At 37.3% G+C, this 15,566-nt stretch overlaps 1 protein-coding gene across 1 annotated transcript in view; it reads left to right on the top strand.

Moving 5' to 3' along the window:
- Positions 1 to 15,566, top strand: part of LOC107698991 (thrombospondin type-1 domain-containing protein 7A-like) — a 132,748-nt gene that overhangs the window by 46,339 nt on the left and 70,843 nt on the right. Inside the window, exons 2-3 of the mRNA XM_016500125.1 lie at positions 8,745 to 9,690; positions 13,626 to 13,874. Coding sequence (XP_016355611.1) covers positions 8,745 to 9,690; positions 13,626 to 13,874 — 1,195 coding nt within the window. The remainder of the gene's footprint in view (positions 1 to 8,744; positions 9,691 to 13,625; positions 13,875 to 15,566) is intronic.

Below are 15,566 nucleotides of genomic sequence, written 5' to 3' on the forward strand. Positions count from 1 at the left end.
CGTGTGCATTGAACTTTCAGCTTTGCAGATATTGTTTATGCTCAAACAGCAACATTACACACTAACTAACGTAAAAAAAAGTGAAATCGCAATCAACCACCCCTTTAATAATCTCATTGCTTTCAAATTGCCAATTTTATTACAAAATAAAAAACAAGTTATTTTGATGCTCTTTAACGTTGCATGACAGATTGCTGTATTTTTCCTCTTTACTTTGTTATAGCACACAAAAATAATTGAACAGAAGGGTGCATGTTGAAAGATAATCTCTCATGTAATTGCCCAATCAGTATTTTTAACCATGGAAAGACGGCAATAAAACTCGACTTTTCAGATTTTTCAGTTTTTGGTGAATTATTTCTTTAAGGTCTCTATCCTCTGAATTTTTGACACTACATAACTTTATTTTATCCACCTCTATTCTTCATGCAACATGTCATGTTGTGAAAGGTAGCTGTTCACTGACAGCTCAAGCAGGTGGTCATACCACCTCTCTCTGTGAGGTTACATGGACACAATCTTTCCTTGCCACTTACATACACTTGCATACACACACACTCAGTGGTGAGTGATAAATGTGTGGCCATCTGTGTGTTAGATGGCATTCAGCAGGGGTTAGGAATCCCATCATGCCTCTTGCTCTCTGAGTGAAGTGGGCATATTTTCATATTTTTACACTGCTCAGATTCACTCATGCAACCCTTGAGAGACACACACACACACACACACACACACACACACACACACAATTCAGCTATTGTGTTTTTCCTAGCTGATTCCAATGATTTATGGGAGTATATGTTCTTGATATTGTGAAGCTCAAACCCATTTACTAATGATGATTCAGCTCTTTCAAGTTGGCCTGTTAAATAGAGTGAAAAGATGTTTTTGGTGAGTTAAGTGTGTGTACTGCATGTGTGTGTGTGTGTGGTGTGCATGTGGATGTAGTTCACTTGGGTACAAAGAAACAACAGCACAGCTCAAAGTCTGGTTTAAAGGGACAGTTCACTCAAAAATCTATTATGTACCCTCATATCGTTTCAATCCTGAATAAGATGAAACACAAACGATTTACTATAATGCTGAGTTTGTGTCATTTTTGAAGCTTGAAAGCTTCAGTTCCAAGTTATTACAACTGCATGAAAAAAGCAGCATGAACTTTGTCAAAAATTCTCCTTTTGTGTTCCACGGAAGAGAGTCATATGAGTTTGACAGAATGACTGACGTAACATAGTTTCTTAGTCTATAACCATTAATGGATCATGTAGGATTTGTTACACATTGTTGTGTGTTACATTCGGTTTTTAAAAATGTCTAAAGCTCAAATTCTAAAAAGCAATGGCCTTAAAATTATTATGAGATGTTTGAAAAGTCATTATGAAAAGTCATTTTCTCCACTTCCCCACAGTGCAGTTGATGATGCTGAAAAGAGCAAATTCACAACAGTTTGGCATGCATTCATGGGCTTTCACAATGTTGCACGGCATCGTAAATGAAGCGTGTAATGTCTCATACTAATAGCAAAGCACCTACCGCTCAGTGAACTTTTATGAAAGATACATGAGTCATTTTAAATTCCTAGTATAGCTTCTCTCAATCTTACTTTAAACTGAACAAATAGCCTCGGAATAACAGTTTTTGCACATTCATTGTCCGTACATCTCACTTCTTCTCACTTATTTCCCAAGAAGGAAACTAGCTTAAATTTAAGATTTAGTTTCATCAAGCTCAGTGCGGTCTGAACTGAGAACAGTTAACTCATTTAGGCAGGAATGTCCTTGAACAAGGCAGATACAGATACACAAAGACTTAAGAGCTTGCATCCTTTATTGAATGAATATTCCTTTTCATACAATAAATGTTTTGCCATATTTGAGCTTTTTGGAGTTGGTTGTAAAGCATTTTGTTTTGGAATGGGTGAAAAGTTAAAAGCAGACAGATAAAGCAGCAGAGTTGCAGCTGTTATATGGCATTTCATGATTAATTAAACCCTGCACTTTTGGATTTCTACAGTTGAAGAAGGAAGAGAGAATGACCAAACCTCCCTGTAGGAATTAAAAACCGCAGATGAGATATGCTTAATATCTCATACAGTAATTATTGAGATTTTTGCGTAAGTCATCCGGATTTTAGGACTTTCTCTTTAAAAAGACTCTAGTAATCTAGAGTTTCAGAAGAGATGTCAACAAAGTCTCACTCTGTGCTTGGATTTGCCAAAATAATGCTACAAATCAAATGATTTTTCATGGTGCAACTTAATGTAATCAAATAAAAAAATGTATGTATAATATATTTTAGAATATAATATATATTGAATTGTATAATTTATTATTATAGTATTTAATTATTTGATATAATATTTAATATTATTAAATATTTTTCATGTACATGCCATACATTTTTTACATGGTATGTTTTATAGCGCTATACTCTTACTATATACAGTAAAAAAAAAAAAAAAATCTAATTGGTTTGTTTTTTTAAATTTCATTACATTACTTTTGCGTTACTTTTTGTCACCTAAGCTTATAAAAAATCTAATTTGTGTGTATTTTTAAATTTTTTCTAAGGAATTTCAGGAGAAATGTGGGACAAAATTGAGACCTTCAAGAAACAACAGTGAGAACTCTATTAAGTCTCCTGAGATATAAAAGAGCAACCTCTGAGCAATAAAAAGTTTCCTCTGGGTCACCCCGTGACACACAATATATCCTTGAAGGAGAACAATATGAGTTTGGGAATATTGCCTCTCAAACGTCTTCACGCCTTTCTTTAGCATCACATTAGCGTGCACATGTTAGCAACACTGCAAAATTAGTGACATCCTTGTGACTGGCATTGTATCACTCTACAACACAAAAATGCTCTATAACCAACTATCATTCAACCAGGTAAAGGAATACAGGCAAATACAGGAGTCTGTGTAAAGGGATTTGTGACCAATAGACTCTGCAGCAAGCTTTGGAAAAGCCTTAGTATGTCTACTGTGATCAAAAAAGAGATTCAGCATGACTAAGAAATAGGGATAAAATATTTTAAGACTCCTATATGGTTATCTCGGGTGTAGCAGATGTCTTGATATTAAATGTGTAGGTGAGAGTGTGAGCTGTTCATGATATTGTTAGTTATCAGCACAACTTCAATATTTCTCTGTGGGTAGTAGATAAAACCCGACTGTCCTCATTCGATTCTCTCCGCTGACTGGGACTGCGTTTGATAAAAGACTGCAGAGAATTATATCTTGTTTCCCCTCTGACAGCGAATTTCATGCAATTTAATGGAATAACATTTTAACTTTGTAACTGTGCCAATCTAAACAAAGACAGGGTGAAACATGTGACCTTTTCCTGTGTTTTTGCTAGTTCTTCATCATGAGAGTGTCTGAAGCGCATGAATGCCGAGTGTCTGCCCAGCATGCTCCCATTTTCTAAAGCTTCTGTATCCAGCCAAGCTGGTATGGAACAACATTTCAAACTGGTTTACATTTCCCTGGTAAATGCCAGGTTTAGCTGTCCCACCTGGCACCACAGGAAATACCAAATTGGGGATGGGGAGAGGATGCGAAAGAGAAATGATTTTACATACGACCAGTCGTCCTCCCTCTGTCTCTCTTTCTCCTATTCTTCTCAGTCTTCTCATCCTCAGACAGTTAAAGCTGACTACTGTACATAATCATATCTGTGAAAAACACGTCTCATAACCTTCAACAATCACTTGCTTCTCTTCACTGAACTAATGAAGGCCTTTGGGAATTTGTGTTTGATTAAAACTGAAAAACTAAATGAATTGTATAATGGATTTATTGTACTCATGGGATAATATTTGTGCTAAATGTAATTGATCTGAGAAAGCTTCCTTTGATTTATTATATCAAGAGTTCCATAACTGTTTTGCAATTGATGTACATCCATCATTATCAAGACAAAAAAAAAAAAAGATCAGGTTTTATTTTTTGAAAATGACTGGCTGATGGGGCGTTATCCATCCTATTTTACAGGTACCAAATAAATCCGTATTGATGTCAATCTGTTTATTAGAGTACTGTATACATCAGTACACCAGTTGGTGTAGACAGTTTTTCTTTTGTGAGAATCATTCATTCAGCTGATTTGTCTCAAACTGATTAATTTAGGAATGAAACATGTCTTTATGAGAGTCAATGAATCATTACTCATCTGGGCCCATATTTATCAAGCTTATAAGAAGTACTCACAAGATCGTTGCTAAGAATTGACTTAAGTGTAAAAAAAAATTTGGCTCAAAGCTGCACTTAAAAGTTAGTTATCAAGCATCTCAGTCATAATTTAAGCGAAGTGTAGGACTAAATCTTAAGTGTCAGTCTTAGGGATGATTCACGACACTTGTGTTGTGCCACAAACGGGATTTTGGATGACGACATAGGCATGGACCAATCACTGAATAGATTTCCTTATTTAAGAATGTTCTCAGATAAATTCACATTTAATGGTGAAATTCCTAAGAGGAGTTTACATTCAACACACATGTGACAATAAAGAATTTTCAAGAGAATACACTATGATATACACTTTGGAAATGAAAGATAAACATGTTTTCCACCATGTCTTTATTACAAATTTAAACCAGTGTGCTGTTAACTGACCAGCCTTTAGGGTTGTGCCGATAGATGATAGTCAGAGATATCGCCTGTTGCTGATGAAAGCAAGACGATTATTATTATTATCCGCCAAAAACAGACTACGCACCTATCTTCAGTGATGTAGCGCGGAGAGCCGCTAATGGGACGCCAAGAGAAATGTGTCGCGGCGTGGCTTGTATAAACACAAGCATTGACTAGAGTGGCCGCGATCAGCCCCGTCGAAGCCATAACGTGCTGCAGACGTGTGCAGTGTAAATAGCTTCACTGATTACAACGGGAGTGTTTTTTAAAGTGCATATACTCGTGCATATGATGTTCTTTGGTAATGTAAATGTTCTTTGCTCGCTTTCTGTTTGAATAACTGAGGAAATGTAACCATTTGATTGACTGCTCGTCATCAAACATTTCAAGAACATTCTTCCTCTGCTGAAAGATTTGTGCACGTCTCTGTCTCCTCAGCGCTATCACAAGCCCCTACTGGCAACTCCTAACCACTTGAGAGACCTCTCGAGCTGTCTTAAATAACTGGGAGAGTAAGAGTGATTCTTATAGCTTTAAGAAATATGATAACTTGCTTTTATACTTAAGTTTGAAAGTAGATGTAAATTTCATGAATTCTCAGCACTGAAGACTAAAATGGCTCTTTGAGAAGCTTGATAAATACGGGCCCAGATTTGTTAAAAAAATAATGATTAATTTAGGAATAAAACACATCTTTATGAGTGAATCACTGAATCATTCACTCAACTGATTTGGTCAAAAACAGATTCGTACAAGAATGTAAAATTTATTTCTGAGTGAATTACTTACTCATTCTGTTAGGTCAAAAACAGATTCATTCAGGAAATAAATGTCTTAATGAGTGAGTCATTGAATCATTCATGAAACCTATTTTTTCCAAACAGATTAATTCAGAATGTGTTGCTCAGAGTCAACAAATTGTGCATTCATTGGCTTAGTTTGGATCTTCATTGACAGAGAAAAAAAAACAGATGAAGTAAACGGCAAATTGTAAGTTTCCTAATTTATTTGAATTGTGAAAAAGCAATGTCATACTTGCAATTTCTCTGTTGGTTTGGATATCAGCATGGCTACAATTATCTGCAGCACTCAATATTCAGAACAACAACTTTCTAGCTCGCAACTCTCTAAATTAATTTTCAGAAACGGAGTTACATTTAACTGAAAAAACATGTTTACATCTGTTAACGGCCAGTTCTTGTGCCATATGTGTGTATATTTGGGCCATGTTTGTGTGATAGGAGATAATAAAAATCAGTGAGTGGCAGGTGGATGAGCAGATGGAAATTGATGAGCTCTTTTTCTGATGACCTGCAGCTGTAGATCCAACAGCTGGAGCAACGGCCTACAAACAAAGGAGTCTTATCTATCATGAACCTCTCTCCTTCTCCTTCTCCTTCTCCTTCTTTTATCCCTTTTCTGACATCTTCTTTTCCCTTACTCATTCCCATAGCCCTGCCTTTCCATCTCTTTTCATTTAACATACCACGTCCACTGTAACCTTTACAGGTGGAAATACATTTGCCATCTTCTGTCCTTTCTAAAATTTGCGGGCATGACTCTATCGTGCTCCTATGATGTGCCACCCGGTCCTGCATGCTGTTTTGCTGTGCATCTCCCTGGTGTCCTCTGGCCAGTAGATGACCACATCACCCTGTGACATGCTCATAAATTATTCTGAGCACCTGCAGCTGCAGGCGTTGTGAATGAAGAAGCTCTTGCCGTTCTCTCTGGGGAGCTCCATTATGCTTCCTCTACAAACACATGCAGTTGTTTGTGAGCTAGAGCTCTAGTTAAATAATATTCCAGATTCAATACAACAGTACATGCTCAATCTTCTGCATGTGTGGCTTGATGTAGTAGTAGTAGTAATAATAATAATTTCAACACATTTCTTGATTTCTTAAAAAAAAATCAGGGTTACAGTAAGGCACTTATAATTTAAGTTCAAAAGAACTTTTGAAACCCTAATTTTACAGTCTTGTATTGGAGTTTATCATTGTCATGGCAACAAAGTTGTAAAATCGGATAGAACTTTACACAGAAAAGGTTAGTAAGAGATTTTTTTCCTCACACTTAAATCATGTTAACACACACACACACACACACACACACACACACACACACAGTTTATGTCTTATGACTAAACTATTGAAAAAATTAATTTTTAACTTTTTTGAATTGGCTCTTTTCACTTCCATTGTAAGTGCTTCACTGTAACTCAGATTTATGCTTTTTTTTTAGAAAAGGAGGGACATTTGGAAATTAATTTTTGGGTAATTAACAATGCCATGAATACTGTTGATTGAGTTTAATTTGTACTTAACCCACAAAATTCTTTAAGGTTATGTTTTGAGTGTTTAATGCAGACGTGTTCACTAGTGTGGAATTTTAATCTTCCTTCTTGCTCTCAAAATCAAATTGCTCTTGATTTCCCCAGAAAATTGGAGTTTACAGTGGCTAACCATGTGAAAAGCTGCTTGTGGAATAAGTCATAAATTACTCGCAGCTAGGTTTTTTTTATTAAATCAGAATATCGAATTGGGTACGCTGGTGGGGAAAAAAAGACTACATGTGAGTGCATGTAGTATATGAATATCTTTTTCCGGAGTTTGAGGTCATTCAGTTTGTGGTGGGTCCGTCTGTTGTATCCAAAGCATTTTCTTGTGGTCGGTATCGATCTGTATTGACCTGGTCCTTGTGGTTGCAGCTGTAGGCTAATTTAGCCCGCTGCTTCTTCCGTTGACATTTACATCGGCCTGTCTCGTCCTTATCGAGGGGAGTCATAAAGCAGGGCTTCACGTGGCCTTCATTTCTCTGAAATAAATCACCCTTTTACCCAGGCACTTTATAAGACAGGTACCAGAGCACACAATGAACCACTGTAGTCAGAGAGTGCTTTTAAAAAAGATTCTTTGCAAGATCTCAGCTGAACTCTGCAATCAAATTAAATGAACTCATGTGATGGTTACGGAATATCATGAAAAGGAAGAATATGAGAATAGAGATGCAATATAACACTTCATCACGTGGTATAAATGCTTTTTTTCCTTCATGACCTCAGCAAATTGTCAGACTGAATTTCAGTTCATCTGCCAGCTCACTTTGATTTACTGCTTCAGACTGTGTGCTTATGTCTGTAGTGCTCTGTAGAGACTGAACAATTAGAAGATGCAGAGGTGTTACTTTAGCTTAGAATAACCCATCCTCCTGAAACAAAACCAAAATATTATTACTAGACTAATGATTCATACTTAAAAAGATAGATCACCCAGAAATGAAAATTCAGTTATCTTTTACTCACCCTCATATCATTCAAAATCTCTTTGACTTTCTTTCTCCATACAATGAAAGACTCCACTGACTTTCTTTGTATGGACAAAACAGTTAAAACATGCTTCAGAATATCTTCTTTTGTGTTCTGCAGAATAAAGTAAGTCATAGAGGTTTGGAAAAATTGAGGGTGAGTAAATTATGACAGAATGTACATTTTTTTAGATTAACTATCCTATTAATAGTCAGCTGCTGCTGCTTCATGCATCCATCCACTGTCCAACAAAATCCTGGGACTGACAGTGGCAGATGTTGGAAATTGTCATCTTTTATGTAGTAAGTTATGAAATTAAATATATTTCATATTCACTTGAACACTTGAATTAACCTAATTAGTATTCATGAGATTTTACCATTTTGTCATGTCAAAACCAGCATGTGTGGGAAGTACCAATTTTTTAAAACAACATGACAGCCTCTTTCTCTCTTCTCCCTGTACTCTGTGACCCTCTCCACAAAGATCCCTCTGTCACACTGTGAAATCCATCAGTAAAATCAGCTTGTCTTCACTACCACACCTCCCTAGAGTGTTTTGCATTATAGAGTCCCTGGGAATACAGGAATATCGATTCAGACAATGGCCATGTGACTCCTCCTGACTGCCCATATCCTGTTTTTAACTTTGGTTGCAGACATTAATTATGACCTGTACAGGAAGTGAAACCAGATGCGATCAGGATATTGAACAAGAGCGCAAATCAAGACTGGCATCTGTTCATGAGGCTTTTACTGAATTGGAAAGTTGTCTATTTTGTCTTCGTCTCTCTTTTAGGGCCATGGGGTAGGTGCATGGGTAGCGAGTGTGGTCCGGGTGGAAGTCAAAGCCGAGCAGTTTGGTGTGCCCATTCCGAGGGCTGGACCACGTTACACACCAACTGCCAGCAATCGGAGCGGCCCAGCAACCAACAGAGCTGCTTCCGGGTGTGCGATTGGCACAAAGAGCTGTATGACTGGCAGCTAGGGGCCTGGAACCAGTGCGTGCCGGTGTCTATGCGCAATGTGGGCGTGCCAAGGCCAGCGGTGTGCACTCGGGGCGAAGAGGGCATCCAGACGCGGGAAGTGGGCTGCGTGCACAAGTCTGATGGCGTTCCTGCGGAAGATTCCATCTGCGAGTACTTTGAGCCCAAGCCACGGTTAGAGCAGGCCTGCCTTATCCCGTGCCCACGCGACTGCGTGGTGTCCGAATTCTCCCCATGGACGTCCTGCTCCAAGAGTTGTGGGATGGGTCTGCAGAACCGCTTGCGTTGGGTTTTATCCCCACCACTTTTTGGCGGTTCGGCTTGCCCCAACCTCACAGAGTTCCGCAACTGCCAGCCGGACCCCTGTGAGGGTGAGGAGAGCCTGTACAGCCTGAGGGTGGGACCTTGGGGGCCCTGCATCGCTTCACCTATACGACAGGCCCGGGAAACCCGAGAAGATAGAGAGTTGAAACCAGAACGTAAGGCAAAGCGGGACCGGCAGGCCAGGCAGGAGCGTCAGGGCAAGCGGCACAAAAACAAAGAGAAAAAGGAGGTGAAGGAAAATAAAGGAGAACGTGTGAGGGACAGGGTCAGGGTGAAGGGAAGGATGAGGGACCCTGAGACCCGAGAGCTCATCAAAAAGAAGAGGACGAGGAATCGTCAGAATCGCCAGGGCTTGAAGTCCTGGGATCTGCAGGTGGGCTACCAGACCCGGGAGGTGACGTGTGCTCACCGAAGCGGAAGCACAACGGCGCTCAGGTCAGCCCCGTCTTCTTTATATGTTCATGCATGATTTGGTTGTAAAACTGTTATTCTTTCAGTGGCTTCTTTCTGTGTGGGGAACTGTGATTTGCTTAGGTTTGATAATATATTGTATGAATGTAGTGGAAGCTATTGCAATCAACAGTTTATTGAGAGTTTTATTATTATTATTATTATTTATTTATTTATTTTATCAATGGCAGTTCGATATCTGGATCAGGACCAGTTCTCCAGCTCTGAAATGTGTAAATTGTATTCAATTCTGATTCAGTAGTCAGCTAATGCTATGCTAGATATGCAAGTTTTTTTATTTTTTTTTTTTTTATTTGATATGATCAAAAAAAAGTGAAATCAGTAATAATAAAATTGGTCTTTTTAAAAAAAATGACAAATGTATACACTACTATTTGGAAGTTTGAGTTGATTACGATTTGTTATTTGTTTTTGTTTTTGAAAGAAATCTCTTATACACACAGGCTGCGTTTATTTGATTAAAAAATAATAATATTGTAATAAAAACAGTAATATTGTGAAATATTAAAACAATTCTATTTTAATATATTTTTAATGTATAATTTATTCATGTGATGGCAAAGCTGAATTTTCAGCATCATTACTCCAGTCTGCAGTGTCACATGATCCTTCAGAAGGCATTCTAATATGCTGATTTGCTGCTCAATAATTTGTTGTTAATTATTATTAATGTTAAAAATGGGCTTCTTAGAAGAGTTTTAAAAACAGCATTTATTTGAAGTAGGAATTAGAATTTACAAATTAATGACATAATTTAATGTGTCTTTTCTGAATAAAAGTGTTAATTTCTTTCCAAAATAGAAAATCTTACTGACCCCAGACTTTTGAATAGCAGTGTATATCTATTAAAAATAAGTCAATGATTAAAATCGACAGAGCTGTCAACACTACTGCGTGATTGTTTGAGTGAAGGTCGTGATTAATCACAAAATCAATATTTGTACCCAGCCCTAACAGAAAGATGTCAACACAGGAAAGAAACTGAGACCATTGAGCCATTACATGGGGGTTTTAAAGGAGAACATAAGTACAGACTTACTGACCTTATCAACTCAGTCATGATATGTCAACACTGCCTCCTTCCCACCTGCAGTGTTTCTGCATTTCTCTCCTTGCAGTGTGAAAGCTGGTCAGTCTTCTGCTCCTGTGTGTGTGTGTGTGTGTGTGCGCACACGTGTGTGCGTGTGTGTGTGTGTGTGTGTGTGTGTGTGTGTGTAAGAAAGTATAAGAGAGCAGAGAGGCAACACTAATGTCTGTTTTTGACCACAGGGATATGACAAGCCTGCTTTCACCAGCACATACTCCATGATATGAGCTGGCCTTCAGTGAGATATGCTCTTTCTCTAACACACACACACATAAGACAAAAATGCAAACAGGCTTCATTCAAAGCGCAAGACACCACCGCACATGTATACTTAATGTTTGACACATGCTCTCAAGTTGTTTTATTCTCCACATTACAGCTTTAGCAAAGTTAACTAACCAGAAAGACATGCGGTATCTTATAGATCCTGAGGGCTATTAATATTAACTTGTGGCATGTTTTCAAATGTATTCCTAGTTTTTATCTATTTATACGTGTTATTTTACTCATAGACTCCATTGTGGAGTATGATAATTGACATTTTAAACAGTTCTTGCAGTGGAGTTTCCCTCGAGGAAGTTTCAGAGAGTCTGTCAGTAATAGACTAACTAGAGAGAGAAATCTCATTTATGGAGCAATAATCTCATGTCAATGTGATGACCCAAGCCCATTGCCTTCCCATCATTCCATCACCCTATAAGTAACTGCCTGCCTAGAATGTAATTGCATAATTCTAACCAAAAGATTTAATGGCCATCTTCCTTCAGAAATGTCCCTCATCATTTTCCTATCAATTTTCAGTTATACCAGTAAGTAGTTTTATGCAATTGATAATATGGCCTTTTTGTGCCAAGTGGTTTTCCATTACATTTGTACAGCCTGTCATTGAGAGCGTCATTTTTTAAGTTTCATCAACGGGTTTGATTCGAAAAGCATGTTATGCTCCTATATCTCCAATGCATGTCCTCATTCTGTCTCACATGGTGAAACTTTTAATCTGCTTTAGTTGAAAAGGTATTGTCAAGTGAAATGGGAATATCACTACAAGCAACTTTAGACTCTCCGAGTGAATTTCAGCAAAGCATCGTGCCCGTCAACACCCACTTTGATTGTGTTTTTGTAGACAGGATTTCAGAAGCAAAAAATGTCTGTCATGCTCGCCATAGGTTCCCCTTCTAGAGTCAGAATGGGGACGAGTCATATCTGCTTGTATTTGTTGTTATATGGGATTAAGCACAGGAAGATGGAGAGAGATGTGCACTGTCCCAGGCAGATCAGTACATTAGATCTACTCATTGACTTCACAGATGGCTGAAATCCCCAAAGAGGCTTAGCTGATTCTGATGACCGTGTTAATGCAGCACCCTGCCCTGGATCAAATGTATGGAATGGCAAAGGTCAGAAACAAGAAAAGCATTAAAATCAGACCTCGCACCATGGTAAATGCCAGTCAAACCAAATTAATAGTTACTTGATTAGGCTCTTAATTTGTGCTCTCGTATCCACACATCTCAAATTATGTATTGGCTTTAATGCCAGTCTGTGGTGGGAGTGACTGTGGTGTAAATTACATTTTTACAAGCGATTATGAATCCTAAATACACATAATTAAATAAAATGTCACACGTTTTGCAGAATTTGAAAGCCAATTTGATTAGAAATGACTAAATGCAACTTTTGATTAAAAACGTATGTTAATTATTGTTGATTGTGGTGGAAATTACATCACAATTGAGGGACAGTCGTAATACAGTATGTGTAAAATGTGTGATGTGTAAAAAATACATATTTATGTATTTACATTTTCAATATTTAAAGATGGATTTTCATATTTTGTTCAAAGTCTGTGTCTAAGACAATGTAAACCTATGTAATGTAAAATGTATTTAAAAAGTAGGACATTTTTAATGTGGCACAAAAGTGCCATTTGTTGAATAAACACGCTGCAGGGGCACTCAAATAAATATAAACCTTGTAATAGATGCTTAAAGGTGTAGTTAAGTCACACAAATATATGTACAGGAATGGCCTCTGCCTGGATTTAATTCAACAGCCTTTGACACCAACGACACCAAGCATCTGATTTCTTCATCTGATCTGACTGATTAAGACAAATGAGGTCTTGCTTACATGTGCTGTAGGAGCTCTAGCGAGGGCCACAGTCTCAATCATAACAACCCCCAAAGCCAAACCGTCGCAGGCGTTTGATGCCTCTTAATTAAAATGCATGGAAGTAGTTTGATACATATCTAAATTGAATCGCAATCTGTAGTGACTGCAGTGAGATAGAAATGAAAGAACAGGGGTGAGGAAAACTCCTGGTAAGATGTGAGATCAGAGTTTAAGAATTAAGATTATTATGCTTATTATTGCATATACAAAGTGATATACAGTAATTGGATGGGATCGGTTGAATACAGCTTGGTCAGGCTTGAGATCATTTTTCTTTCTTTTTTAAAGATAACAAGGTGAATGACATCCTCCCTGGTCTTGAAGTCTCAGATGTCTGTTTTATCTTCATGTTTTTATACTTTTAAATTTTTCGCTAATAATGAGTTTTTTTATCATTATTATTATTATATTTTTTTTTTTTACTCGCAATTCATGTACAATTATAAAACATTACTATTATTTACTTTCATTTATAAATAATATTATCTCTTTCTTCTGGTGTTTAGAAATGACATAATGTTGATATTCATATTTCAGATGTCACAGAAGTGCAGACATCAGAACAAGATGTTTTGTAGCTTAGTTATAATAAACGTTGGATTCATTGATCAATTACAGACTTTATTCTGTGTCCCTACAGCCATTGTAACCAGCAGACTCTTCCTGTGACATATCAAGCCTGTGTCATCCCAAAGGACTGTGAAGTGACCGAGTGGTTGGACTGGTCTGCCTGCTCAAAGGAGTGCTATGATCTGAATGGGCGTAAGGGACAGAGGACACGCACGCGTCAGGTGAAGCAGTTCTCAGTGGGTGGAGGAGCCGAGTGTCCTGAGCTGGAGGAGAGTGAACCGTGTTCTCCTCAAGGAGAAGGAATCCTGCCATGTATAGTGTAAGTGCTGTGTCCATTCTGCTTCGGTGCTTGGATCATGACATTTATATTATACCTAATATAAGAGTGTAAAGCATTTACACTCAGTGACGTCAAAACTGATATAATGCATCTAAAGGTGTCGTTGGTTAAATTAATAACTGAAAAAAACAGTTACACTACCGGTAAAAAGTTTTAGAACAGCAAGATTTGTATTATTATTATTATTATTATTATTATTATTTTAAGTGAAGGAATCCCGCCATGTATAGTGTAAGTGCTGTGTCCATTCTGCTTCGGTGCTTGGATCATGACATTTATATTAGACCTAATATAAGAGTGTAAAGCATCTACACTCAGTGACGTCAAAACTGATATAATGCATCTAAAGGTGTCATTGGTTAAATGAATAACTGAAAAAAAAACAGTTACACTACCGGTAAAAAGTTTTAGAACAGCAAGATTTGTATTATTATTATTATTATTATTATTATTATTTTAAGTAGTCTCTTCTGCTCACTAAGGCTGGTTTTATTTGATACAAAATACAGCAAAAACAGTTCAATATTGTGAAATATTTTTACAATTTAAAATAAATGTTTTCTATTTAAATATATATAAAAATATATTTGATTCCTGTGATGCAAAGCTGAATTTTCAGCATCATTACTCCAGTCTTCAGTGCCACATGATCCTTCGGTACTTCTTATTTTATTAACATAATATGTTGTTGCCTTTTGTTAAACTACTTCAAATTATTTTTTTTCACATCAATCTACACTCCATTAAATATTATATATCCATATTCATGATATTCAACTTTTTAAAATGATCAAAACTTTAAAAAAATATAATATTACTTTTATTCATCAAGCATGCATTAAATTTATCAAAGGTGACAGCAATTTATAATGATTTCTATTTAATAAAAACTTTTTTTTTTTCTTTTGAACTTTCTATTGATCAAAGAATCAAAGGAAAAAAAAGTCACATTTTGCTCAAAATAAAAAAAATATATTTTAAATTATCAGCATAATTGTTTTCAATATTGATAATAATAAGAAATGTCTCTTGAACAACAAATCAGCTGTGTGTGTGTGTGTGTGTGTGTGTGTGTGTGTGTGTGTATATATATATATATATATATTATTATTATTATTTTTTATTTTTATTTTTTTATCAAATAAATGCAGCCTTGGTAAGCGTAAGAGACTTTATTTTTCAAAAACATGAAACATACAGTAGTGTATATGAATATATAATTTAACAAAAAAATATAAGTAGGCCTGCATTGTTCTGAAATAGCTCTCTGTATGGGCTTCATCTGTTGACGGCTTTTGGATAGCATGAACGTGTTAAAACACAGATGGAAGAGGGAAGTGTGGAACAAGGGTGGGGGTGAAGGTCCTGCTGGGGATGATGGAGAGATGGCAGCGGTTTGTTGGTTGGTGGTTTGGCACAGCGCCACCCTGGAGGTCTGAGAGGACAGGCCACACGCTGTCTAATCTGATCTCCCCCACAGATGGGCCGGTCCATTCCCCATCACTCATCAGCTCATTGCACTGGATCTCACCAGAGTGGAGTAGGTGCCCCCTGTATTTGATGGAGGTGAATGGTGCTCCTGTAGTGCTGACCCAGTGTGTGCCCGGCCACGCTCTCTCACCAAACCCCACATGTGCTTTCACTGCTGTCACTGAGAATCCTTTACATCAG

This window comes from Sinocyclocheilus anshuiensis, unplaced genomic scaffold, assembly GCF_001515605.1.
Source record: "Sinocyclocheilus anshuiensis isolate Anshui unplaced genomic scaffold, SAMN03320099.WGS_v1.1 scaffold74, whole genome shotgun sequence".
Taxonomy (NCBI): Eukaryota; Metazoa; Chordata; class Actinopteri; order Cypriniformes; family Cyprinidae; genus Sinocyclocheilus; species Sinocyclocheilus anshuiensis.